At 36.4% G+C, this 26485-nt stretch overlaps 1 protein-coding gene across 2 annotated transcripts; it reads left to right on the top strand.

Annotated features, from left to right (window-relative positions):
- Nucleotides 1-435: 435 nt before the first annotated feature.
- AZI2 (5-azacytidine induced 2) lies at nt 436-26485 on the top strand. Of its 2 annotated transcripts, XM_087712892.1 has the most exons (9): nt 462-495; nt 649-725; nt 6123-6352; nt 6599-6724; nt 7870-7969; nt 11682-11821; nt 14207-14265; nt 23165-23286; nt 24356-26485. In XM_087712892.1, exons 1-9 carry the CDS (start codon nt 473-475, stop codon nt 24715-24717), a joined length of 1239 nt encoding a protein of 412 aa, XP_087569018.1. In that variant the 5' UTR covers nt 462-472; the 3' UTR covers nt 24718-26485. The 2 variants fall into 2 exon arrangements, with proteins under 2 accessions (XP_013912236.2, XP_087569018.1); XM_014056761.2 differs by lacking the exon at nt 649-725 and having other exon boundaries at nt 436-495.

Below are 26485 nucleotides of genomic sequence, written 5' to 3'. Positions count from 1 at the left end.
CTTCTTCACGTGTGCAGTAAGCTGTTGCTTTATCTGATTGGTTTCATTCTCTTTTGTTCAATGCACTGACAACGCTGTTATTAAATTTCTGTACAATTCATGCATATGATATGAACAAATAGAAGGCTGCTATTTCGCAGCGAGAAAACGAAATAGATTGCCAGCAGCCTTTTCTCCTCTGAGGGGAAATAAAGACCATACCTCACCACGCGAAGTAGTTCCGTAGCATTCCGACAAAACCGCCGGCAACGACGGACTACATTTCCCTTCTCTCCTTGTTTTCTCCCCCCTTCCCCCCTACTGCATGCCGGGAACAGAACTGCCCCAGAAGAGAATTGCCGGGGCGGGTTTCGGTTCTACGGTGTCGCAAAATTAGTGAGGAGACTACGAATCCCGGCATGCCTCGCTACTGATACCCATTTCCCCCACTGAAGTGGGAGGTTATTGCCTGTACACGTTACTGTCATGTGAGATGATGGAAGTCAGAGATTCCTGGTGAGTCTGAGGGAGTGAAGGGAGGAAACAGAAAGGCATCGTGCAGCAGCGGAGAACTTTGGTTGAAGTTACATCTGCTTCTGGGCTGCGGGGAGAAGATGAGGAGTCTAAGCTAAAGTGGCCTCCCTTTCTTGCCCTCTCTTCCTCCCGCAGCGACCCTGTCCTGTTAACTGGTGCGTACGGAGACGAAAGGGCCCCGCCCACTTCTGCCGCGAGCTTGCTGGCTGCAGGTAACTCTTTGCATTCCACAGCGTCTTCCCTCCTGTTGGCCTCTCTTCCCTGGCCCGTCAATCTAGGGGCGTCAATCAAGTTTCCAAGAAAAAGGCCATGGTCGCTTGGCCTATTTCTCCCAAGCAAAATAGTGGCCCCAATTTGGGATGGGTTAGCTCAGCACTGGCCAGTGTTTTGTTCACTTAGCCACTGAGTTTCCAGCACTCGTTATTGAATTAACCCATTGATTGGTTTTGTAGAATTTATTGAACCACAAACTGACCATGAGATCTACATGTGAATAACATACAGCAAGGTCAACATAACCAACCTTGGCATTTTGTGCAAATTCCTGTGCTGGGTTTTATCGAATAAAATATATTACAGGAACTGAGTCTTTTATTTTAACAAGTTGTGCTGCCGTTTATGCATGCACAAGATTGCAATTTTCCTTTATGTTGAAAATAATTGCTTAACTATTGCTAATTGTTTTTTTCCAGAAATGAGAGAATTTCTTTTAGGTGGACTGTTAGTCTGATACACAAAATACTAAAGGCCAAGCATGTATTCCTTTTCCTTTTATTTATGAGAATTCAGATTCTCTATTTTTTTGTTTATAAATCACATTTATAGCTGCCTAGAATTGTTATAAGTTGAGCAATCTATAAATGTGATTTATAAATAAACTTCCTTGAAACATCTCTGTGAATGTCTAGAACTTTAAGTTTTGACATGTCCTTGTCCTTGCATGTACTTAGAACTGAATCTTTGTTATTTTAATTTGATTGTTAATGAAAGAATAAGGAGAAATAGAATGAAAAATATCTGACAGCATTTCAGAAAGGGAAGTATGCTATCCATTTATGGAAGTTATCAGGGATAATCAGACCAGATAACATGTCCTTTTGTTCAGTTACCTCAACATGGCCAATAGCAATGTACATTTCAAATAAAAGATGCAAGAAAATGTCAGTGCTTTTTGTGAATAGGCACAGTTAAGCTTTGCAGAATAAATTGTAGGTTGGGATAAGCACTCAGTTTGGAATATAGCTATACCTCATTTAGTGATGGTCTCATTTAGTGACTCTTTGCAGTTACAGTGGTGATGCAATCAATCTTCACATTTATGATATTTGTAAATCTCTAAAGCAAAGGTAAGCCAAAGCAAGATTTTAAACACAGTTGTGATTTTACTTAGTGATTGCTTCGCCTAATGACTGAGCTGCCAGGTCCAGTTGTGGTAAAAATGACTTGTATTTGACAAAGGAATGGGCAAAGGCTTTCTGCCTTTTTACTTTTGGTATGAAGGAAGTTACAATAAGTGGGAATATATGGTAACCAAGAGTGGAATTGAAAGCTAGAGATGTATGAATACCCAAAGCTTAATTTTAAGGAATTTCTACCTTTTTTAAAGTACTGTTATCTAAATGCTTCAACATATGTGTTATTTTGAGATTTGTTTGTTTAATGACTTAAAAGAATTTAATTGACTCCTCATTCCTATTATTTTTTAATATTTTAAATCTAACTTTGGTTCTTTTAAGTTTCACTGTTACATAAGAAGCCTTAGGAATTACTGGGATGCTTTTTTAGTTTATATATTCCATGCTTATCTATATCTCCTCCTTTAGTTTCTAACAACAGAATTAGAACCAAAATGACAGCACCTTCTCATTAAATAATGAGAAGAATAACTTTAAAAATAATTAATGCATTATATTTATTGAAAAAAATCTGAGACTTGAGACACGGAAAAGCTTATTTGAAAGTTAGGTCAAACAGTCAGAATTAGATGAACATATTCAAGATTTGGTTTACTCTCTGATACTACATAAAGATAAATTCTGTTGTAATAAATTTACATCTTTCTGTAAAATTTTGAAGATATCTGTTCTTCTCCAACCTACCTGCTTAGTACTTGACCTGTTACAATACAAGTTTAAATGTCTCATTATATAGAATCCTCTTCCTAAAAATGTATTTTCAAACCCAACTCTTTGAGTTGATTCTTTTGTATGAAAGGATCACTTTTAGGTACCTATAATGTTCCTTTTTATAAATTCTCTTCAAAAAGTCAGTCTTCACCAGCTATTGCATTGATTGCGTATTCATGAAAGAAGTATTAAGAAAATGTATGTGGCTACACAACACGTAGTGATCCTGGGTGGCTTACAAAAACAAAAGGCCCAGTACAAAACCAATAAACCTCCACTTTCTTGGTGACAATAATTTAGATATTCTTCTGAAGGCAATATATAATTAACATGGTCATCACCAAAACAGCCAGAATGACATAGTAATCAAGATATTATCGTAAATAGAAGAGACCCAAGTTTAAGTCCACCATAGATGTGTAAGGGCTTACTGAAACCATGCCAATTTTGCTCCCTCTCTCAACTCACCTCTTCTGGAGAAAAGAGTCATATATATGTCTATGGAGATTCACAATTATCTGGGTCATGGTTGTCCCATTGGTGCTTTTCAAAAGGCTTCTCATCCAAGAAGCTTCTTCAGTTCTGACTGAATGCTGAATGAATAGAACATTTTGTATTCTTTGCAATCATCTGGCTGTTAGTGTTCGCTATCTGAGAATCATTGAGGTCACTTGGGGGGAAGTTAATCTATATTCTCAGGGTCACCTGAATCAGAGTGCAAATGAGTGTGGAACCTTCCTGGAACGGCTGAAAGGACTGTATTGAGGCCTGGTGGTGGGTGGTGTCTTGTCCTTCCCCTTCTGTTGAGAAAGGATTATTAAATTTTAACATAGATGACTTTTTGGGCCATTTTTCAAGCCAAGTCAAAGGGATCATTTTATTTATTTTATTTGTCAATTGTTTACAAGATAATAGGTATAAGAATAAACATGAATGTCAATGAAATGGATATGAATAAGTGGGGACAGTAGGACAGGGACTGTAGGCACGATGGTGCGCTTATGCACACCCCTTAAAGACCTCTTAGGAATGGGGTGAGGTCAACAGTAAACAGTCTAAAATTAAAGTTTTCGGGGTTTGGGGAAGAAACCACAGTGTCAGGTAGTGCATTCCAGACATGATAACTCTGTTACTGAAGTCATATTTTTTGCAATCAAGTTTGGAGCAGTTGACATTGTGTTTGTATCTGTTGTGTGCTCTTGTATTATTGCGGTTGAAGTTGAAGTAGTCGCTGAACCGTAAGATGTTGTAGCGGATAATTTTGTGTACTGCACTTAAGTCCAAGCATAGGCAGCATAGTTTTAGGGTCAGTGATAGTGAACTTTTTTTGGCTCACATGCCAAAAGTGGGGGGAGTGCAAGGGGGTTGTGCTCAGGTGTGCCATACATGTGCATGCTTCCCCCCTCTGTGCACATGCATGCGACCAGCGCTCCCCCTGCTTTTGGCACTCTTATTGCCCTCCCCAGGATTCAGAGGCTTTCTAGGAGCCTGGAGAGTGCAAAAACAGCCTCCATGCCCCCCCCCCCCCCCCCAGGCTACAGGAGTTTCCCTGAAGCCTCCGGAGGGTGAAAAACCAGCCCTACGGGCAAACCGAAAGTTCAGAAACGGACTTCTGGTTTGCTCGTAGGGGTGTTTTTCGCCCTGCAGAGGCTTCAGGGAAGCTTCCGGAGGGTGGAAAATTGCCTCAAAAGAAGGCCTGACTTCAGCTGGCCAGTGCATGCATGTGCACTGGCGTTGACAGGGCAACGACTCGCATGTCTTGACAAATGGCTTCACATTCCATCTGTGGCATGCGTGCCATAGGTTCGCCATCACTGTTCTAGGTTGTCTAAGCCCAAAATTTCAAGTCTGGTAATATAGGGTATTCTGTTGCAAGCAGAGGAATGTAGTATTCTTCTGGTGAAATACTCCTGGAATCGCTCAATTGTATTAATGTCCAATATACAGTGCTGATTCCAGACAGATGAGCTGTATTCAAGGGTCTGGCAAAGGTTTTGTATGCCCTAGTTAGCAATATGATGTTACCAGAGGAGAAGCTTCATAAGATTAGGTTAATAACTCTTAATGCCATTTTATGGGTATTTCTTCTCTGAAAGCTAACAATATATCTAAAATTTAAGACAAGAATTGATGCTAAATGGAAATTAATGTAACTTACTCAAAGGGGAAAGTGTCAGCAACTTTTGTAAGTCTCTGCTTAAAGCCTTTGGATGAAATGCCATTATCCAATATTGCTAAACCAAACTGAAATAGCTCTTTTTCAATACTTTTGTAACAATACTTTTTAGTGGGATTAGTTTTTAAGTGGATGTTTTTGTTGAATATATATTTTACTTCCACATATTCTGGTTATATACTTTTAAATTTTTAAATTTTGAGGGTTTAATTATTTTTTTTAACATTTCAATTATATTTTATATTGCTGTTACATTTGAATGAAATCTAGATTTTCTTCCAAATACTTTATCTTTAAGGTGGGCAGTCTCTTACATTTTCTGAAAACTGGCTAATAGAAATATATTGATTTTTTAAAAAAAAATCTTCTTTGAAGGGCATTATCACATTGTTTTTCCTTCAGTGTCATTTTTCAATATGATACGTAGTGAAAATATACTGAAATGTGAAAATGAGATGATAAATAAAACTTCAACAGTACATTAACATTCCATAAATCCAAATTGTGCTCTTCCTTTTCAAAATAGCCATCTTTAAGTAGAAATTTTAGGAAAAGGAGTTTTTGGGAAAGTTGCTCAGGTTCCATTACATCTACACTTTAGAACAGTGGTCCCCAACCTTTTTATCGCCGCGGACCAGTCAGCCTTTGATAATTTTACCGTGGCCCGCTGAGCGCGCGCAGGGGTGGGGGGCGTTGTTCGCGACGACACATTGATTGTTTATATATCAGATTGTTTTGATTAAACTTCCCTGGAGCCTTTGCGCACGGCCCAGGAGCTTTTGCGCACGGCCCAGGAGCCTTTGCGCTGCAGCAATCATGGCCCCCGGCCGCTGCAGCGATCATGGCCCCCGGCCGCTGCAGCGATCATGGCCCCCGGTCGCTGCACGGCCCGGTGCCAGGTACTCCACGGCCCGGCACCGGTCCGCGGACCGGGGGTTGGGGACCACTGCTTTAGAAGAATGGCATGGAAGCAAAGAACAGATAAATCTGTTCCTATGTATGCACTCCAGCCCTTTCCAATTCTTCTCCGGAATGTTGGAAGGCGTGCCAAAGCAGATGGTAGAAGGGTGAGTAGCAGGAAGAGTAGAAGATTAAGAGGCAATCCTGTTGTTCTATGGAAGATAATTCAAATAGTATTGGATGTAGCCCAATATTTTGTCAGAATTGCAAAACTCCAACAAATGCCATGTATGTATGTATATATTATGTATGTATGTATGTATGTATGTATGTATGTATGTATGTATGTATGTATGTATGTATATACTTAGTGAATGCTTAACAATATTGTTATTATTTTTATTTAGCTATCATGGAAGAACTAGCTGAGGATGACATTGATATCCTGAACCATGAAAAAGCAGACACTCATCACAGACAAGATGGACAATTTCCTACTCCAGTGTTTTCAGGAGAAGAATCAGTTGCTTCACATTTTGCCCTTGTCACTGCTTATGAAGATATTAAAAAGCGTTTGAAAGAGACAGAAAGAGAAAATTCCTTCTTAAAGAAAAGAGTAAGATTGTTAGAAGAAAAGGCAAGTATTTTTCTTTCAAGGTTATATCGTTCAATATTATTATTAAGTATGATTTTTAGAAACTAGATTTTATCTTAAGTAATGTGTAAAGTTGTTAAGCACATGTGAAACAGATACATTCACTACTTGGAAGTCACTACCTGATACTTTTGGCTGGGACTAAGAAAATTTACTTGGTTTAACCTTAAACACTTAATTGAAAGTATTTGAATAATGGTTAAGTCACATCTTGTTGTAATCTTTTAGCTTCTTGAATCTCATTTGGAAGAAGCAACAAGTTCTGTGGGTCGTGAGCAAGTTAACAAAGCTTATCAAGCATATCGGGAATCTTGTATTGAACGAGATAATCTGAAAAGTCAACTGGATAAAACGGTATGCTTTTGGAGTAGCATAAAAGAAAACAAGAATGTTGCATTAAATCTCATGTAGAAAAATATTGTGTAACAAATTAAGTTTGGATCAGTGAAGACATTGAATATTATCTAGCAAAAGATAAGCATTAACTTCATATTCATTTGTATGTATGGATTTAAAATGAGTGTGTATCCTTTTTTAAACATCAAAACAACTCGATTAAGGAATACTTACATGTGGCTTAAATCATTCCTAAATACTGAATTTCTGCATCCATCTTCATTGATATTTTCTCTTTTTTACAGTAACCCCATTTTCTCCTAATTGTTCTGATATTAAATGTATGAATTTGCTGTTTGAATGAATGAAAGTAATGTTCATATTAAAACATAGGTTGTCTAAGCGCCAGTGATTCAGTACAAATGACTACAGGTAGTCCTTGATTTACAACAACTCGATTAATGACCATTTGAAGTTACCATTTGAAGTTACTTATTACCATTGCAGCATCTTCATGGTCACTTGATCAAAATTTAGACAGATTTAGATTTAGGCTTGTTATCTGGCTCATATCTATGACTTTGCTGTGTCCTGTGGTTATGTGATCATCTTTTGCAACTTTCTGACAAGCAAAGTCAATGGGGAAGCCAGATTCATTTAACAACCATGTTACTAACCTAACAACTGCAGTGATTCACTTAACAACTATAGCAAGAAAGATCATAAAATGGGGCAAAACTCACTTAAAATGTCTCATTTAGTAATATAAATTTTGGGCTCAATTGTGGTAAGTCAAGGACTATCGTTTATATCTTTTTAAAAATTAAGTGGAGTGCAAAAACTTGATGAAAAATAGATTGAATGAAAAGCTGATGATCAATTTGGAAAGCATGCCAGCTAGCTGAGTTCAATGTGATGTATTATTTAATTAATTGATTATTAGTAATTAACAACATTTTTCTTCCCCCTAAAAGCAAAAAAATTTCAGGATGCATGAAGGGTAATCATGTGCTATTTTCTTTTTCAACTGATAGTGCTTTTGAAACAGTAACAATAGTATAGTAATTTGGCCAGATCTTTATGAAGAACCAACTGATCTTTAGACTGAGACTTCAACTGGAATAATAATAAAGCCCTGATAATTTATATATTTTTCAAATTAGATGAAAGAGAACATGGAATATGTGAAAATCTTGAATGAGCAGTTGCAGTCTAAAGAAGTAGAACTTTTACAGCTAAGAACAGAAGTGGAAACTCAACAAGGTGCACTTTGTCTATCTGAGTGTATAACAGTATCCATATATGCCAAGTGCTATGACCTGCAATCCTTTTTTAAAGTTAATTTTTATGTAACTGAGAAATGGTTATTACTGGTGTGATATAATGTTCAGTAGTGATTAAAGTATTGGAAAGTATTGATTAAGACTGGGAGACCCAACTTCATATGTCAACAATGGAAGCTCACCGGGTGACTGTAACAGGATATAAATTCAACAAATAATGATAACAATGTATGCATCTTAGAGCAATTTCATAATGTGAGAATTTAGTGCAAAACATTTCTTTTGTCATAAAAATTTAGAAACATGTCTTAAGTTGGTACAAGAGCAACAGCCAAGCTGGTATAGGCTTCTCTCACTGGAGAGAGAATTCTAAGCCAATTCTAAGTAGGCCCATCTATAAGTAAAGAATTGGGCTCATTCTTATTGTACCTATGTAAAGATAAGGAAACTTTAGATACTACATCTCTAAACCACTGTGTTTTAGTCATCAAAACAAGGACTTAGTTGAGCCTGGAATAAACTGGGTTAAGTTGGTAACATAGAAGCAATATGTTAAATCATGAAATGTCCCAGTTCTGCAATTTGTGATTGTATTTTGATCTAATTGCAGTTGCTGAACCATCTTTAAAGGCAGATTCAAAATTAGGAGCAATGTAATTCAGTAATGATTTCAATGTGGCTCACTAAACCCCACTTCTTTCTCATTAGATGGATTGAGGCTAGTGCACCAATCCGTGCTTCAGAGATAGCTTAATTTTTTAAATAACAGCTTTGGTTTGGATATCCTAATATTGCAAACTTCTTATTGAGGTTTGTGTGGAATACAGTCTACTCAAGTACAAAATGACTGTTAATTTGGTCAAGAGAACCATTTATCACCCTAGCATTTTTTGTGTGTGTGGGGGGGAGATTGAGATTCTATTTATTGACCACAAAAATTCATTATTGCATCCCTGCATCACTTAATGCTACCATAGCTTTACATGTATCATGAAACTATACAATTAGGTGATACCCATATATATCTGATAAAACTCTGAAATATTTCAGCTCAATACATTCTATTCCAGTCTTGTGGTAGACAGAGCCAATTGAAACATTTTGCACTTCTCTACTTTATGATGCTTCACCCCAGAATTTTGATAGCTTCATTCAGAAATATCATATTGACATCTGAAACTCAGAAGAGGGCAAATTAAAGTGATTTCAGGCAACGAAGTCAATGTTTACCCAGCAGCTTTTCTGAATTTGGCTGTCAAAATTATTTAATTACATAAGCACAATGTCTCCAGTACCCAATCTAGAGATCCTGTACTGAAGAGTAGTATTACCCCAAACCATTAACAGTTCTGGAAATCATGCTTTGTTTTATAGATTAGAACAGAGCCAGTGAAGTTTTAAAAGAAACTATAAATTGAAACACTGCCCTAGAAACAAATCTGATGAAAGATTTGTGAAGAAAAAACCTTTTCAGTAGTAATTATATATTTGTCTTAAGATGGGGTAACTCTCCTTTCAAGAAACCATATTTTTTAAAGATTTAGCTGAAAAATCTTTACTGCTTATATAATAATAAGCAAGTATAATAATAAGCATGCACAAGAATGCAAATAATACTCAACTTTATCTTTCGGCTCCTGGCTGAGTAAGTTAAGTTGTCGAATGCCTGGGGAACTTGGTCATCGCCTGGTATCTTTAGGAGTGTTTTCTCCCAGCTGTATTTCACTCACCCATTTGATAATCGAATATGTGGCTCTTTAAGTCCAGATGAGGTATCTTGGTGTGGGAAAGGCCATGGAGGGGACCTAGTGATGGAACAGGCCACCTGCTTCTTAAGACTATCCAAGGCCTCCTCTGATCCTCAGATTCTTCATTCTCCCTTCCCTGGGGTCCTCACAATTGCTTCAAACCTCTCCCCCCGCAATTCAGGTGACTTACGTTATGAAGATGAGTCTCCTCTCCAACCTGTTTCTTTGCCTGCTTCTTCCTTTCTCATCAGCAAAGGACTTGATGAGGCCTCTGGTGACGAAAAAGGAGAACCAGAGACCTGCACGAAGCCTTCCAGGTCCACTTTATCATCACTGGAGGCCTCATTAAGTGGATCTCCGGTGAGAAAGGATGCCCGGAAGGCCATTTGCGGGTCTCTGGGCCTCATCAGAAACCTCATCAAACAAATCTCCAGTGAGAAAAGAAGTCTGGCAGGCCATGCACGGGCATCCTCTTTCATTGCTGGAAGTCTCGTCAAGTGGATCTCTGGTAAGAAAGGAGGTGGAAGGTCATGCACGGGCTGCGGGTCTCCTTTTTCATTGCCAGAGGTCTTGTCAAGTGGATCTCTGTCAAAAGGAAGCCCAGAAGACCGTGCATGCACCTCCAGGCCTCCTTTCTTATCAAATCAAAGGACTTGAGGATTGCGTCCCTGTGGGCTTTGGCAATCCTTTTTAAAAAGGAGGAACAGAACTTTGCTGGGAGGAACAGAACTTCAGAGGGAGGTGTCCGCCTGTCCCAAGCTCCACTGATGCCAACAAAGGCTTTTTGCAAAGGGCTGCCAAAGCCTATAGGAACACAAACTCCCTGAAGGCTTTAGCAAGGAAACAACAAATGGAAGGAAGGCCTGAAGGACCAAAACCTTCTATTCATTTGCAAACACACAGGCCTCAATTTGCAGAGAATAGAGGCCTAAAGTATGAACTCACACAAGATCAGTAGCATGAAATCTTGTGCTACTGATCTCACATGATCTCATGTTACATCTGTTCTCGGCGAATGCACCGAAAGTCTGAAGAAATGAAGCAGGCAAAGAAACCTCAACAGAGAGGAGATCTTCACAAAATAAATGAGTATCCACAGTGAAAGTGACTGTGAAGACCCAGCTGGAGGATGGGGAAATAGTTGGAGCTAATGTTGCAGAGCCTCTATGGTCATTCGTAATAGTGAATAACTGCCATGGTGCTGCAATATTTTGGGGCTTGTTCGTAAATGCTAGGGGCGCTTATCACATAATTTCAAGCTAAGGAAATACTTGTAACCCAGGAATTACTTGTATTACTGCGAAATATGAACTGATTTTCTATTTCAGTTTTATGCTATTACAATATATTGCTTTGATTCACTGGTTTAATCCGAATTATATATTGGGGTGTTGTATGCCACACAGAATCGGTTAGCTTATTAGAACAGTCTGTAAAAATAAATTAAATAAATTATCATGATTATCCAATTGGTATGTTAGTCTCAAGCTTGAACAATTGAAACCCTTTCATTAATATTGGATGACTGTTGCCTTGGATAATTCTACAGATTTGCTATGTTGGTCCCAATTAAAAATTCACTGATTGAAATTGTTATTGAAGATTAATGATTTTTATATTGTAAAATGTATGCATTTTGTTATAAAGTAATATATTCAGTCTTTTTAATTTTTTAAAAAACTGGTAATGTATTGAAGATTTTGTGTCTTTATAGATTAATATTAGAGAACATTAGATATTAAAGAATTACAGTACATTTCTATGTGAACTCTTCCTTAGCTTATGATTTATTAACATACTCACTTGATGATTGGTAAAAAAAAGTAAGAATGGATTCATATTTATCACCATATTCACAGAAAGATATATGAGAAATGAATTTAGCTCCATTTTCATTATCTAATTTGACTATTCTGAGAAAATAAAGGTCTTGTTTCCTTTCAGTGATGAAGAGTTTCAATTCTAACCCATCTAACTGGGAAATAGACAAACTGAACAGTGAGCTGAAGATGCACAATTTGGAAGTGGATTTGGAGAAACTGAGGGAAGAATGCAACCATCTTAGGAAGGAATTGCAAAAATCTGTAAGGAAAGTATTTCTACATTATGATTTCTGCCATAAGAAGGGTACATAAAGGGGTAAAATTAAATGTTGATATGTACAATTTCTCCCTCCTATTTTAATGGAATCAACATGTTTTGGTAAACTATATGAATGTTTATCGAGACTTCTAATTTTTTGTTTTCAAAAGTTTAGTGACTTTTGGTATCATTTCTAAATAGTCTCAAAAACAGGCTTTGTGTCTCTATACCTTTAGTTCATTTTAGTCCTAATAAGATGATTACAATTACTGTTATTTTGGTAGGTTTAAAAATGTACCTTAGTTTACCCTTATCTGGTGAATTTAGACTGTATATTTTGAGAACTCCACTAGATGGTGATAAAAGCAAAATGCCAAAAGTAGCCTAATAATTGTAGCTTGATAATTCTCTTGTATTTTCCAATCTGCTGTCTAAAATTTGCTGAACTATGTAATTAATGATGCTTATTTTTGAATCTATTGATTACAGTAGAATTGTTCATTTCAAACTTTATTTCAATTATTTCTCAGAAGATAGTAATCTAAGTTTTGTTTTTAATGTGGAGTTTTTATATATTTGCCATGTTCATCCTTTTCAATAAACTCTTAGCTCTAAAATTATGTATGACTTAAGAACTGTAGCATGACATACATAGAATCACATTGATTATATCAAACTAACATTTAAATCTTAACCTGTATCTTAAGCAATCTTGTACAATATTTATTTAAGTTGCTAATGGAAGGAGCAAATTACAGTATTTTTCAAAGTATAAGACGCACCTTTTCCCCCTCAAAAAAGAAGCTGAAAATCTGGGTGCATCTTATACACTGAATATAACATGTTTTGCCTCCCGAAACCCTGCCCCTTTCACCAAAATGGCCATACAGAGCCTGTAGAAGGCTTTCAGAGAGCTCCTGGGGGCTGGGGAGGGCAGAAATGAGTGAAAAATGGGCCATTTTTTGCTCAATTTTACCCTTCCACTCCACAGGAGCACTCTGGAAGCCCCCTAAAGTTTATTCATTCCTTTGGGAGAGGCTGTTTTCACAAAAAATGGGCCGTTTTGGGAGGTTTGCAGAGTGCAAAAACTTTTTTAAAAAATTTGCCTGTTCAAAACTTGGTGCGTCTTATACTCCGGTGTGTCTTATACTCTGAAAAATATGATAGTAGTAATTTTTCTAAATACTTTGATACTTAAAGCCAAGGTTCAACATATATTGTTTTAAAATTGATTTAAGTAAGCCAGAGGATTCCAATTATTGGAAAGATTAGAAATGAAATTTTAATAAATTGTTTTGTGATTTAGGGGTGGTTGTTTTTTTTCTTAACATAATGTGTGATCCTATCCAATGTGACTTAGCAGTATGAACTTCAAAATTTGTTCAAGAATGTATTGTTAAAAAATCCTAAGCTCACATGAAATGTGAATTCAGCCATTGTATATCAACCACTCTAAACTGGCATGTTTTAACATGACCAAAAGAAAATGGTCTTAGGGAGCTGTACTTGGAAACATTTAAATTCGAATTAGAGATATTGTGCAAATATTGTGCAATAAGATTAAAAAAAATGGAATGGAAATATTTCTTAAAATATTGTTTTTGCAGGAAGAACTATTTTATAAAAATGCATACTGAATAATATGGTCAGGAAAATATCCTTGCATAGATCTGAAATACAAAAGCATATTTAAAATTGTATACTTTCAGATAATTCATTAATATTTACATAGGATGAGAAAACATTATTCAGTTGTCATTTCTCAAAATATTTACCAGTATTCCAGTAAAAATAATTATTTAAAACATATTAAGTATTTTTCTGTCTAACATGTAAAATATTCAGAGTGCACTTGAGCGCACAATGTTCAAATGTTTGTTTCTAGAGGTTACTTTCAAATTACTGTGTATAACAATGCAATTTTAATTGTGGTTTCCTGTTCTTGCTTCCATATCCAAACAATATATGTATCTTTCTTAGTCATTGGATTCTTCTACAATATGTAATATATAATGAATTTGGCACTGTGAGCTTAATATATCAAATGGAAGAATCAAATATGATAAATTAATAAATTAAATCCCAATTCATAGTCATTCAGAATATCCAGAACCCAGAAGTCTGCTCCAATTATGTGGGAGAGGTTCACACACTTACTCTTTTTAAAAAATTCTACTGCATTTACATTTGTTCATGCTATTTATAATACACTTTTATGGGATTCAGAAAGGGAAGTTAAATGCAACTGCAATTTTTTTAAAAAATCAAACAAAATTATTAATGCTAAGCGTTTTTGGTATGTCTTGAACAGGTTTATTTTTTCTTTGTACAAGTGAGGCACATCTGTAAAAAGCCAATAGGATCTCTTTGTTTTGACTTCCTTTCAGGTTGAATCCCAAGAAAGTTTAATAAATGGAGAGCTTATCCAACAGCAAAATATCCATAGGTATGCTTTATTTATTTTTAATGCATTTCAGCTAAGTCCTTTTGGGTAGCTTATTGAAGTCAAAGAAAAGTAATTGTTTTGGATAAGAATTATGTCACTCAATTAATGCATCTCACATTTACTTTACTTAGCACATGGCTGTCTTTGCCAAACATACATAATTGATAATTGGTCAAAAATGCAGAGCAGGCTATATAAGATACTGTACTTTACTCTGATACTCAATCATGTATTGGTTTTCAAGTGTTGATTTTGATTTCTGTATGGGTCAAAGAAACTTTAAATGTTGTCCTATCATCATCCACCTATTCAAATAGGCCAAATAAGATTATTAATGATCTTATAATAAGTAACTTTTCTTCTCTCAGACATTTTGTTAAATTATTATGAGGGATAGGACAGATCTTTCTTCTGAAGGTATGTTTTACTCTATTTTTAAAATTAGCTTTTCCCAGCCTTTGCTTTCTAATATGTTGGGCACATATTAGCTATGGTGGTTGGCTATGGTGGTTGGGAATTTTGATAATTGCAGTCCAATGCCCCATGTAAACAGCTTGAGAAATAATGTGCAAAATGTCTTGCTAGCAAAGTAAAATAATTTCTAATGTCTTAACTGTTAGGCTTACTTGGCTCTTTATTCACTGGTGCCACAGGTGCTATTTTGGATATTGGAATAGATTGAGGTAGATTTACCTATAGAATTTGATTGTGACACTTCTTGATTTTAGTTGTTATTTCTAAATATGACAAAACTTGCATCTAACACAGTGCGTTTATTCCTGTAAATGAAAAACTGAAGAAGAAGTATTTTTGAATAGATAAGGAATATGGGTATGTAAGTAGGTGTATCATAGGATAAAAATATGGAATTTTAAGCTGAAGAAAAGTATATTTTGGAAAGTTGTTATCAACTATCTTATCTTCTTCATATAAGTGCTAATAGATTGAGGCCCATTAAGATTTTTATGTTTTTATCTTTCCCTGTGATTTACTTGCAATAAAGATAAGAGCCAGCTTTTAGAAAATCCCATAAAAATTAGCTCATAATACAGATAGCAAATAGTAATTGAGACATATTGAAATAATATATTTACAGTATTTAAAATGCTTATAATTTATGTTTTAGTTAGAAAGTGGTTCCCAGGTGAGTAAAAAGAAATCAATACTACTTTTGGCATTACAGCTGAGACATACATCACTTAAACAAATAACAGTCAACTTTAAATAGATGTTATTATAGCTAGAATTATGCCATCTTCTTAACATTACTTCAGGTGGTTGTTGCAGACCTGTTAGAAACATGGCAAACGATGCATTGTGAAGCAGTGTCATCATGCAAATGTCACAACTTATGTATTTGTATGATACATCACTATTCATCACGTCACTTTTATATAAGAGTTTGCTGTTGACACTGATAATCATGTTAGCTGGAGACAAATTCTCCTATTGTCTGATGAATGGCTTTTGGGGAAAGGCTGATCTGAAGAATCTAACTTCTTGATAGAGTGACAGGATTGTTCTTTCCTTTTCTTTTTCTGACCTGACAGAATCCTACTTAAGATGCTACTCCATATGAAAAATATGAACAGTTGCTCTTATAGATATTTTCTCTGCTGAATGACTAAGCTACCTACATAAGATTTTAATGTGGAAATTAGAATGGGACCTGGAAAAAATTTATTCCTTATTTTTTTATTTCTGATGGTATATTTTTTAAAAATACTTTTACTGTGAGCTGCCCAAAATCAGGGAATTGGTCAGCATACAAATTTAGTAATAAAAATATTAAAAGCAAACCCATTAAAATTACTAAAATACTGTAGGAAAATGCTTCTTGACAATACTTACTTCTTGGCATTAGCAGCTGCTTGTGTATTGCAAGATTGTCGTGAATCCACAACAGAAATTGGCATGATGACAAAGTAAAGTAAACCTATCTAATGCTAGTGTATTTTTCTAAATAAGGAAGATTATGGGGGTAGTTAAGTCCACAACGCTGCATGTTGAGACCAAATAGAGATGGAATTCAGTTACAAGTCCTTTCTTCAAAACATTGTTTATATAGGAGTTAAGAAAATGCTAGAGATCTAAAAAAGACATCAAAAATGTAACACTTGAATTAATATTTTCATTTCTCACAAGTGCATTTTTCTTGTTTTCCACTTGATGGAGTAATAGGACTTGATTACAAGAAGTTATTATATTTTGGCCTTGCGTCAAAGAAAAATTACACGGATGTGTAAAAGTATATTTGGTTTCCATTCTATTGCTATTTCACTTAATTTGTCCCTTAATCTTGGCTATTTAATTAGTTGGCCAATGTTTTGCTTTTTTCCTCCCCCCACCAAAAAGGTATTTGGTATGTAGTGCTATCAATCCATCATCATTAGAGTTTTATTTTTAAAACCTCTTTCCTGTATTAATTTTTTATGCAAACAAGGATGTACAGATTTTGCATTGTAAAACCAGCTGTAATTCATATCACCTGTGAAAACAAGTCTACAGCTTTTTTCACAACTAAAAGAACTTGTTTGATATGTTTGTTTCAACAAGTACCCTTTGATTTAATGTGGATGTTGCTATTAAACTAATATTCTTGTAAAATCTTTGTCACTTCTCACTGATAGGAAAGTATGTGATCAAATGTGAATGTTTAGTCTTAACAATTTTTACGTGTTTGTGGAGATGTGTATATTGGAGCAACATGGAATCTGGGAAGAGAGAGTGAGGCTGACTATGCACACCTCTCCCTCACTTGAATCCAATTCACATGCAAGTCTTGACATTCCCCAATTTCCGTGAGCAAGCGATAAAGCAGCAATTGTGGATATACTAGTAGTTGTAGCCGCAGACTTGCACACAGGTAACTCAGGTCTAATGGTCATCTTCTTGCTGACCAAAGCAATAGCTTTGTCTACCTGAGTGACTCGTCTAGCCAACAAAGGTTAGCATACAGAAAAAGGATGTGGTTATACATTCTTCTGGTGTGGACGCAGCAACAACGAACGCCATGAATCTGAAGTTGGCTTTGCAGTTAAGAATCACCTTGTCTGCAAACTTGTCAATCTACCCAAGGCATAAATGACCATCTCATGACACTGCATCTCCCACTACCAAGAGGAAAACAAGTTACATCAGTGCCTATGCACCCACAGTGACAAATCCGGATGAAGTAAAGAATAAGTTTTATGAAAATCTCGATGCCCTAATTTCATCCGTGAAGTACACCAACAGGCTGACTCTACTTGGCGATTTCCATGCGAGAGTAGGATCCGATTACTCTGCCTGGGATGGTGTCATTGGAAAAAATGGAATTGGCAAATGTAACAGCAATGGCCTATTACTACTGAATACATGTGCAGCTCATGATCTGATTATCACCAATACCATCTTTCTCCTGCCCACTCACAAAAAGCATCCTGGATGCACCCCCGCTTCAAGCATTGGCATCTTATTGATTATCTTGTGTGGAGAAAAGACAGACAAGATGTAAGGGTCACCAAGGCCATGCTGAGCTCTGATTGTTGGACTGACCATAGACTCATCATCTCCAAATTAAGCTTTCACATCAAGCCAAAGAGACCTCCGCAGGGAAACAAAGCTGTGATAAAACGGATCAACGTCAGTAAATTGAGGAACCCCAACACAACAGCTTCACTAGCAGATCTTGACAACCAACTCTCAGAGCTGCAATTATAGGGAAATGCTGAGAACTGGGGATGCTTTCATGATATTGTGCACTCTTCTGCACTAAATGTTCTTGGACCCTCACACAAGAAACCGCAGGACTGGTTTGATGAAAACGATGAAGAGATCAAGGCCCTGCTTGCTGAAAAGCACAGCCTTCACCATGTTTATCAGAATGACCCGTAATCAACAGCTAAGAAAATGCCTGCAACAACACTTGCAGGACTGTACAGAGCAAAGATGCAGGACTCCTGGTTGAGTACCCAAGCAGATGAAATTCAGAAGCTTGCTGACAGAAATGATGCTAAATAGTTCTACGAAGCCATCAAATCCTTGTATGGCCTCAGGGAGCTCCCCCCCTACTGAATTCAGGTTGTGCAACTCGTTACTGAGAAGGGACTCATTCTACAGCGATGGACTGAGCACTTCCAATCCATATTGAACCACCCATCTTCCATCAACAATGACACAATAGACAGAATACACAGGTGGATATCAACCACAGCCTGGAAACCCCACCACCAAAGACTGAAATCCTACAGGCCATCAACCAGCTGTTCAGTGAGAAGGACCCAAGATCTGATGCAATCCCAATGGAGGTCTATAAGGATGCAGTCCAGTGCTTGTTGACAAACTCACTCAGCTGTTCCAGTCTTTCTGGAATCAATCAAGGATCCATTTCTCAGGAACAGAAAGATGTGTCCATCCTCTACAAGAGGAAAAGGAATTGTCAAGTCTGCGATAATCGTAGAGGAATATCACTGCTTTCCATCTCAGGCAAGATCCTTGCACAAGTGTTGCTGACCACCTGACTGACCATCTGGAACAGGGTTTATTACTTGAGACAACAGTGCAGTTTCTGCAAAGAACATGGCACTGTGGACACGATATTCACAGTCTGACAGCTCCAAGAGAAGTGTCAAGAGCAGAATCATGATTTGTATACCACCATTGTGGATCTCATTGAGGCTTTTGACATTGTCAGTCACAAAGATCTGTGGTATATCAAGTTGAAGTTTGGGTGCCCTGGTAGTATGTCAGTTCCTGATGTATGACAGCTTGTGTTCTGGACGATGGAGAAGCTTCAGAGGCCTTTTCTGTAAAAAAACGGTGTCAAGCAAGGGTGTGTGTTGGCACCAACCTTGTTCAGCATGTTTTCAGCCATGCTGTAAGATGCCTTCCAGAGCAGTTCTTTGGGAGTTAGCCTGAGATACAGGACCTATGGGAAACTTCAACCTGCGAAGGCTCCAGCTGTCACCAAGATAAAGGATAAAGGTGCTACATGACCATCTCTTTGCTGACGCCTGTGCCCTAAATGCTGGATCAGAGTAGGAAATGCAAGCCAGCGTGGACAAATTTGTACTGGCATGTAACAATTTCGGCTTCCTCATCAATATAAAGAAGACTTAAATGTTGCATCAACCAGCTCCAAAAGCCCAACAGCAAGAGCCCACCAAGGGACAAAAGCTTCAAGCAGTTGACCAATTCACATATCTTGGCAGCACTCTCTCCCGTGCAGTGACAATTAACATTGAGGTCAACTTCCACCATGGCAAGTTGTGCCTTGCTGTAAAGCTCAAAGTCTATGGAGCAGTAGTGTTAACTACCCTGATTTATCCCAGTGAGACTTGGACTGTATACACTAGGCACACTAGGCAATTGAACCACTTCCACATGACCTGCCTCTGTAGAATACTGAGAATCTGGTGGCAGGACAAAGTACCAGACACAGAAATCCTCTCCAGAGCAGGACTGCAATCAGTTCACACCCTGCTGATGAAAGACCAGACACGCTAGGCCATGTTGCAAAGATGCCAGATCATCACATCCCTAAACAACTCCTCTATGGTCAGCTGCCTCAAGGAAAGTGATCACACAGGGGACAAAGGAAGCAATAAAAAGACATGTTGAAAGCCTCCTTCAAGTCCCTGGATATCAACATCACCTCCTGGAAAACCCTGCCACAAGATCAATTGACATGGTGCATACTGATCCACCAAGGCTGCCAGATATCTGAGGACATAAGAACAACCATAGCACAAGACAAGCAAGCACTCTGCAAAGCACTTTGCACTCTGCAAATGCTGCAACAATGGTGCCCACATATCTGTCCGACATATGGCAGAACATTTCGTGCCCGTATAGGCCTTACCAGCCACCTGCGGACAGATCATAAACAGCCCACAACCTGTTAGATGTCAAGGTTCTCTTCGAACATGATGGATGAACATCACATCACATTGTGTTGGTTCAAAATAACTAATTTTGATGTGATTAATAAAGTATGTGGCATTGTTTTTGTTATAATAAGAGGTATTGCTATAAACAATAAAGTTTTTTACCTTTCATACAGATGTTAGGTTTACCTTTTGATAATTAGCTGTTTTATGACTGCAATGGCAGGTATTTTGTTACATTGCCCAAACTCTGCTCTTAAAAGTCTGTCTATAGCTTTTGACCAAAAAAAAAAAAAAGCCTATTGCTTTAATTAAAGTTATAAAAGCTAGCAGTTCAGTGCATTAAATGATACTCTAGTAGGAAAATTGTTGTAAATGAAAGTATACAATACTTGCTCTTTCACATCAACAGAATAGGAGTATGTTTGCCAAAAGTAATTCGCAGTGATGAGTTGACCAGATGTTTTCCGAGATGCAGATACTCTGCATGTGTGGTAGGCAGATATGAACAGAAATATGAGAATTAGTATTCCTTAATTTCTGGATAAGCTATATATCTAGTGGTTAAAGCAACAGGCTAGAAACAAGAAGACTGAGTTCTTGTCTCATTTTAGGCATGAAAGCTTGTTGGGTAACTTTTGGTCAGTTACTTTCTCTAAGATCAACTAATTCATAGGGCTGTCATTGTAGAAAATGAGAGGAAGGAGTATGTGCACCACCCTAAATTATTTATAAAAATAGTAAAGGTGAAGTAAACATATTTTTTTCCACTCAATATTTTGTAACACTAGGACATTTTCAGGTGTATCCACATGCTTTAAGATAAATTATTCTTTGAGTTCAGAGATTCAGTTAGCTTGGAATGGGAGCCCTCTAATGTTTTTTTTAATTCATCTTTATGAAGATACTGGTGTTACTTCCTTATGGCTAGGAACATAAAAGTTAAGCATGTGTGGCTGCATAGCAAGAAATTGGCATTTATGGTAACTGAATCATCCTTCCATACTGCAATATAAAATTTCTGTTAGTCTGTTTCTCCCCATAACCATTGCTATAAACTGCAATACTTTTTTAAGCTATCCACATTTTTTAAGTCTTTTATTAGCTATCCCACACAAATTAGGTCACAATTTTGAGGAAGGACTGTGTGATACCTAAAGCTAGTCAATTTTGACTTAGCCGCAGGTATTAGGGAAAGACTAAAAAATATTTTAAGCATCCTTAGTTGGCATAAGAGTTCATTAGAAATATGCTTGTATATTTTTTGTCTAGAGGTTAGGTATTGGACTAGAAACATAGAAATGTATTAGAACTTATGTTTATGTTTGGAGGTCAAGTGGGTGACTTGGGACCAGTCATTCTCCTCAGCCCTTGGAACAATGCAGTGGCAAACCACTTATATAAATGGTGCCTAGAAAACTGCAAAGACTTGTTTATTCAGTCACCTGAAATCAGGTCTGACTCAGTCAAAAAAAAAAAAAAAGAGGAAAAGTTCCTATGTTTTATGGGTACTTCTCAGTATATCAGAGATCAGTGGTAGGGGGAGGGTATTTTTTCTCTATAATTTTAGAACTAAGGATTGCTAAATGAATCCATTTATTCAGGGTGAGCAAATAAGTGTGCGCATGTATCTTAAAATGAGATTGTTAAGCGAAGGCCATCAATGCTAAATACAGAATTAATTAAAATACATTAAAAAGATGTGGAGAAGCATTAGTAGGGAGCCATTATTAATACAGATAGTCTTTAGCTTGCAATGGCAATTGGAATCAAGTTGCCATTGCTTTAGATTTAGAATAGAATAAATAGGGTTGGAAGGGATCTTGGAGGTCTTCTAGTTCAACCTCCTGCTTAGGCAGGAAACCCTATACCATTTCTGACAAATGGTTATCCAATATCTTCTTTAAAACTTCCAGTGTTGGAGGATTTACAACTTCTGGAGGCAAATTGTTCCCACTGATTAATTGTTCTGTCAGGAAATTTCTCCTTAGTTCTAAGTTGCTTCTCTCCTTGATTAGTTTCTACCCATTGCTTCTCGTCCTGCTCTCAAGTACTTTGCAGAATAGCTTGACTCCCTCTTCTTTTGGCATCCCTGAGATATTGGAACACTGCTATCATGTCTCCCCTAGTCCTTCTTTTCATTAAACTTGACAAACCCAATTCCTGCAACCGTTCTTCATGTTTTAGCTTCCAGTCCCCTAATAATCTTTATTGATCTTCTCTGCACTCTTTCTAGAGTCTCCACATCTTTTCTACATTGTGGTGACCAAAACTGAATGCAGTATTCAAAGTATGGCCTTACCAAGGCATTATAAATGGTATTAACACTTCACGTGATCTTGATTCTATGTGTTTATGCAGCCTAGAACTGTGTTGCCTTTTTTGGCAGCTGCTACACATTGCTGGCTCATATTTAAATGATTGTCCACTAGGACTCCAAGATCCCTCTCACAGTTACTATTATTGAGCAAGGTACCACATATACTGTACCTATGCATTTTGTTTTTCTTGCCTAAATGTAGAATCTTACTTTTTCACCAGTAATTCTGGTAGGCCTGATTGCTGTTGTTAAGTGAGGACCTTATGTGATTTTTGACTTCCTGCTAGCTTCCCATTGACCTTATTTTGCAACGGTGATTGGATTTTGTGACCATGGCTTGCTAGAGTGTTGTAATTGTGTGCTGGATATCTGGATCAGAATCATGTGACCATGTTGCAGTGACTGGAACTTTGAGAAAAAAATCTTAAATACCATTTGTTCAGCAAGTCTTAAGTACCATTTGTTCAGCACTGTTGAAATATTGAACAGTCACTGAAAAAATATTTATAAACATAAGAATTACATGCACTTTCTCTTCATCTGTTGCCATACAGCAATATTTTGTTAAACCAATTAATTCAAAGTATATTTTGTATAAATTAAGGAGTTAGATCTTAGTCTTTTATATCGAGGTATTGCATCCTTCCTCTTGTTCTTGAATCATTATCTTTTGAAGTTTCTTATCTGCTTAAACTTTTAAAATGTGTTTTAGTGAACGCATTCAGCAGGTATACAGAGAACTGAAGAGGGAGATGTCTAATTTGCATCTGGTGACTGAAGTGCAAGTTGAGATGCTGAAGAAGCTGAAACTTATTCCATCTACAACTAAGAAAGGCAAGTACAGGTTTGTTTGAAAGGGCATAGAACTATACATCATTTTGAAATTCAGGTTGTTACTACATCTTAACTCAGTTATATCAATTTAGACTGATAGACTCATTTTTATTGTAATTCCAATCTACTTTTTTCTTTAACTGGTCAACCACACATAAAAGGTGTTGCTGATGCGGTTTTCCTTTTTATGCTGTATCTCTTGTCACTTTCCCCCCTCAATCAGATGCGATTTGTACAAGAATGAGGTGTTAGGTGTATTTGACCTTTTATTGGAACTATTTTATATTTTTAAAAACAACAGATAACTCTTCAGTTTTCAAATGTACTTTTACACAATTAACTTTTTAAGATTATAAAAACAAAAATTATGATTTATTACCTTTTTACTAGAGTAATTTGTTAATCTTAAGATTCATTTTATATGCAGTATTTCTACAGAGAAAGTACTTTTGATAATTAGATTCCAAGCTTATTTTTAAATGGAAAATTGACTGCTCAGGAAATTTTTTGCAACCTCACAATTCTTAAATTGCAGTCTTTCTTCCAACATTGAAAGGCACTTGAATACAAATTGTTAACTGTTTTTATGTGAATAGAAGCCAAATTAAATATGTATGTTTAATTGGCCCATGATTATGTCATAAGATGAAGATGAAAGTTGCACTTTAAAATGAATTTAATGAAATGTACAGGGCCAAAATCAGTCTGTGTTGTTGAGAGATTCATATACTTTGTTGAGAGATTTTCCCGAGGCTACTTGTTTTAAGGAAGCATAGGGCTAAGAGTTAAAAGTTAGGTGTGGGAAAGAGTTAGCTCTTGTTACTCCTCTGGTGTGTTAAAAGTTTAAAAAGCCAGCCATGCTGGATTAATCCATAAGGTACGGGTTGTATAGAAATAAATATGAGAGCTGATCAAAAAAAGAACAAGCTTCTTACAATAATATATCATTAGGAGATAAATCTGTAATTAAAGAGATATCTGGTAGGTATTGTTAATAGCATCTGAATTGTATTAAGTGTGAATGATTCACATTAGCCCCCAAATTAAACATACTTGGTTCTTTCCACAGTGCCATCCTATACCTCTGTTCAGTGTATTGAAGATCTTGAAAGGGATGCTACCAACCTCCACTTAGGTGCTTCAGGAGCAATATGCAAAAATAGATTACTTCAAACAAGTGATGATGTTTTTGGTAATCTTGCATCATCCTCACCGTGTACTAATGAGAAATTTAGCTCTTCATGTGAGTCTCCATTTCTGGAACATAACTCCTATGGAAAAAATTCTCTAGAAGATAATTCTTGGGTATTTCCAAGCCCTCCAAAACCTAGTGAAACAGTATTTTGGGAAATGAAAAACAGAGTGACTCACTTAAACTTTCCAGGAAACAACTTGGATCAGTATAACCAAAATTGCTTGCATAAGAGCTAAGAACAGTAGGAGGAACTTGAAACTAATCCTGAACAAGGTCTTGTACTTGTACTTGTTAGTAGAAAATAAATAATGGGGTGGAGTATAATGAACTTGGATGAGTTGGATGAGATTTTCCCTGTTATCTAAACTTGAAAAACAGTGAGTACAAATACGGTGAATGATTTGTTATATCCTCAATTTTCTGATTACCCATTGACAGATTTCTAAAATATTAAATTGTGGAGGAATAAAACAAAAGCAACATGTGTTATGAATAATATGTACATTCAAACATGAAGCTATGAAAAGGACTTAGTTTTTGGATAAGTTTTGATTTAAGGTCAGGTAATTAATATATTAAATTCTGAAGCAATCTCTGGCTTTTTATTAATGGATAATATGCTGAAAATGAGATCATTCAATTTATCAATTTATCCTCAGTACCTCATGGTAAAAAAAATTGAAATAGGGTAAAATGGAAAAGTTTCTAAATGCTGCAGTAAAATATCACTTCACAAATAATAGCATCATGTATTTATTGCTTCCTTTTGGGGGGATTTCCTGTCCAAAATGCTATAATAGTTTTGAAGTGAAATATCCAGGCTCCTTAATACAGCTAGGAAGAACTGTAACATTCCAAATAATTTAATCTTTCTGTGATTCCACATTTCTGATATATTCTATACTAAAGAAGATGCATTTGATCCAAAATATATGGGTAACCTGATTGTTTTAATAGCATCGAGATAATTTTATGTCTTTTCTGTCTCATTTTATTAGCAGTAAATTTTGGTTGATCTATTATACCCTCAAATCAGTAGTGATGATTTTACCAGCATATAAATGGATAGATTTCTAACAGCAGTTTTATGTACCTGGATTTGAGATGCAGAAAGAGTGAGGGGAAAGGTCAGAAGGACCTGACAATATAATGATGGACCAGCTGCAAGTTTTGTTTACTTCAGTGCCCAAATCTCATCTGGTCATTCCCTCATGTACAATTCATGTATCTTGCCATTTTCCATTTGTTTCTGAATGTGTACTTGAAACATGAATAGAGAAAAGTAAAATCTATAGTGGAAGAAATAATTGTATTTTTCTGAAATATAAAAATTTTCCATGTGGTTGTGTAGATGAGCAGCACAACCATAACAATGTTATTTCCCCTTCTTCCTGTGCATTGCATTTTGTATAATTCAGTACTGGTGCTTTCTTCCTTTTATTACTAAAGAGAATATAATCTGCGGAGCAAGGTGAAAGTGTGGAGATTTTTTCCTGTGTTAATGAATGGCACACATGATGTTCCTCAGATTTTTTTAAAATATTGTCTTGTTCACATATCCTACCTTGTCTGTGATTAATGGAAATAGTGTCAGATGCAAGAATTTATTCTGACCAATGAACATAGCTGACTCAAGGGAGTACAATCCTCCTGTAGAGTAATAGAACAAACTCCAATATGCATATAATAAATCTAAGCCACTGATTTCAACTGATAGAATCAACTACCTGTGTAATAAAAAGAACTAGAAGTAGCCATTTCTGTGACTGCATAGCTCTAATGTTTCTCAGGACTGCTTTTTTGGATTACAGATTCTTGAATAAGTTACCATTATTTAACATGCCAAGCTGCTTCATGTTTTTAATGATGTATTGAGGATCCAGCCATGTTTTTAAAAAACTTACTTTTGTTTGAAACAATTTTATGCAATTGAAACCTTTTTTATTTTGAATGCTCTGAACTGTATATTCATCTATGCTAATTAAAATCCTAAATTTGAGTAAA

The sequence above is a fragment of the Thamnophis sirtalis genome, unplaced genomic scaffold (assembly GCF_051295495.1).
Source record: "Thamnophis sirtalis isolate CommonGarterSnake01/CBP01778 unplaced genomic scaffold, rThaSir2_p1.2 scaffold_4, whole genome shotgun sequence".
NCBI lineage: Eukaryota > Metazoa > Chordata > Lepidosauria > Squamata > Natricidae > Thamnophis > Thamnophis sirtalis.
The sequence above is the reverse complement of the archived record's forward strand: the minus strand, read 5'-3'. Positions and strand labels throughout refer to the sequence as shown.

Bases quoted from the DNA above. Each gene is read 5' to 3' on its own strand.
- AZI2 (XM_087712892.1), top strand. From the start codon at position 473: ATGATGGAAGTCAGAGATTCCTG. The intron at 496-648 runs GTGAGTCTGAGG...TTCCTCCCGCAG, and splicing joins ATGGAAGTCAGAGATTCCTG to CGACCCTGTCCTGTTAACTG. The intron at 11,822-14,206 runs GTAAGGAAAGTA...ACTTCCTTTCAG, and splicing joins GGAAGGAATTGCAAAAATCT to GTTGAATCCCAAGAAAGTTT.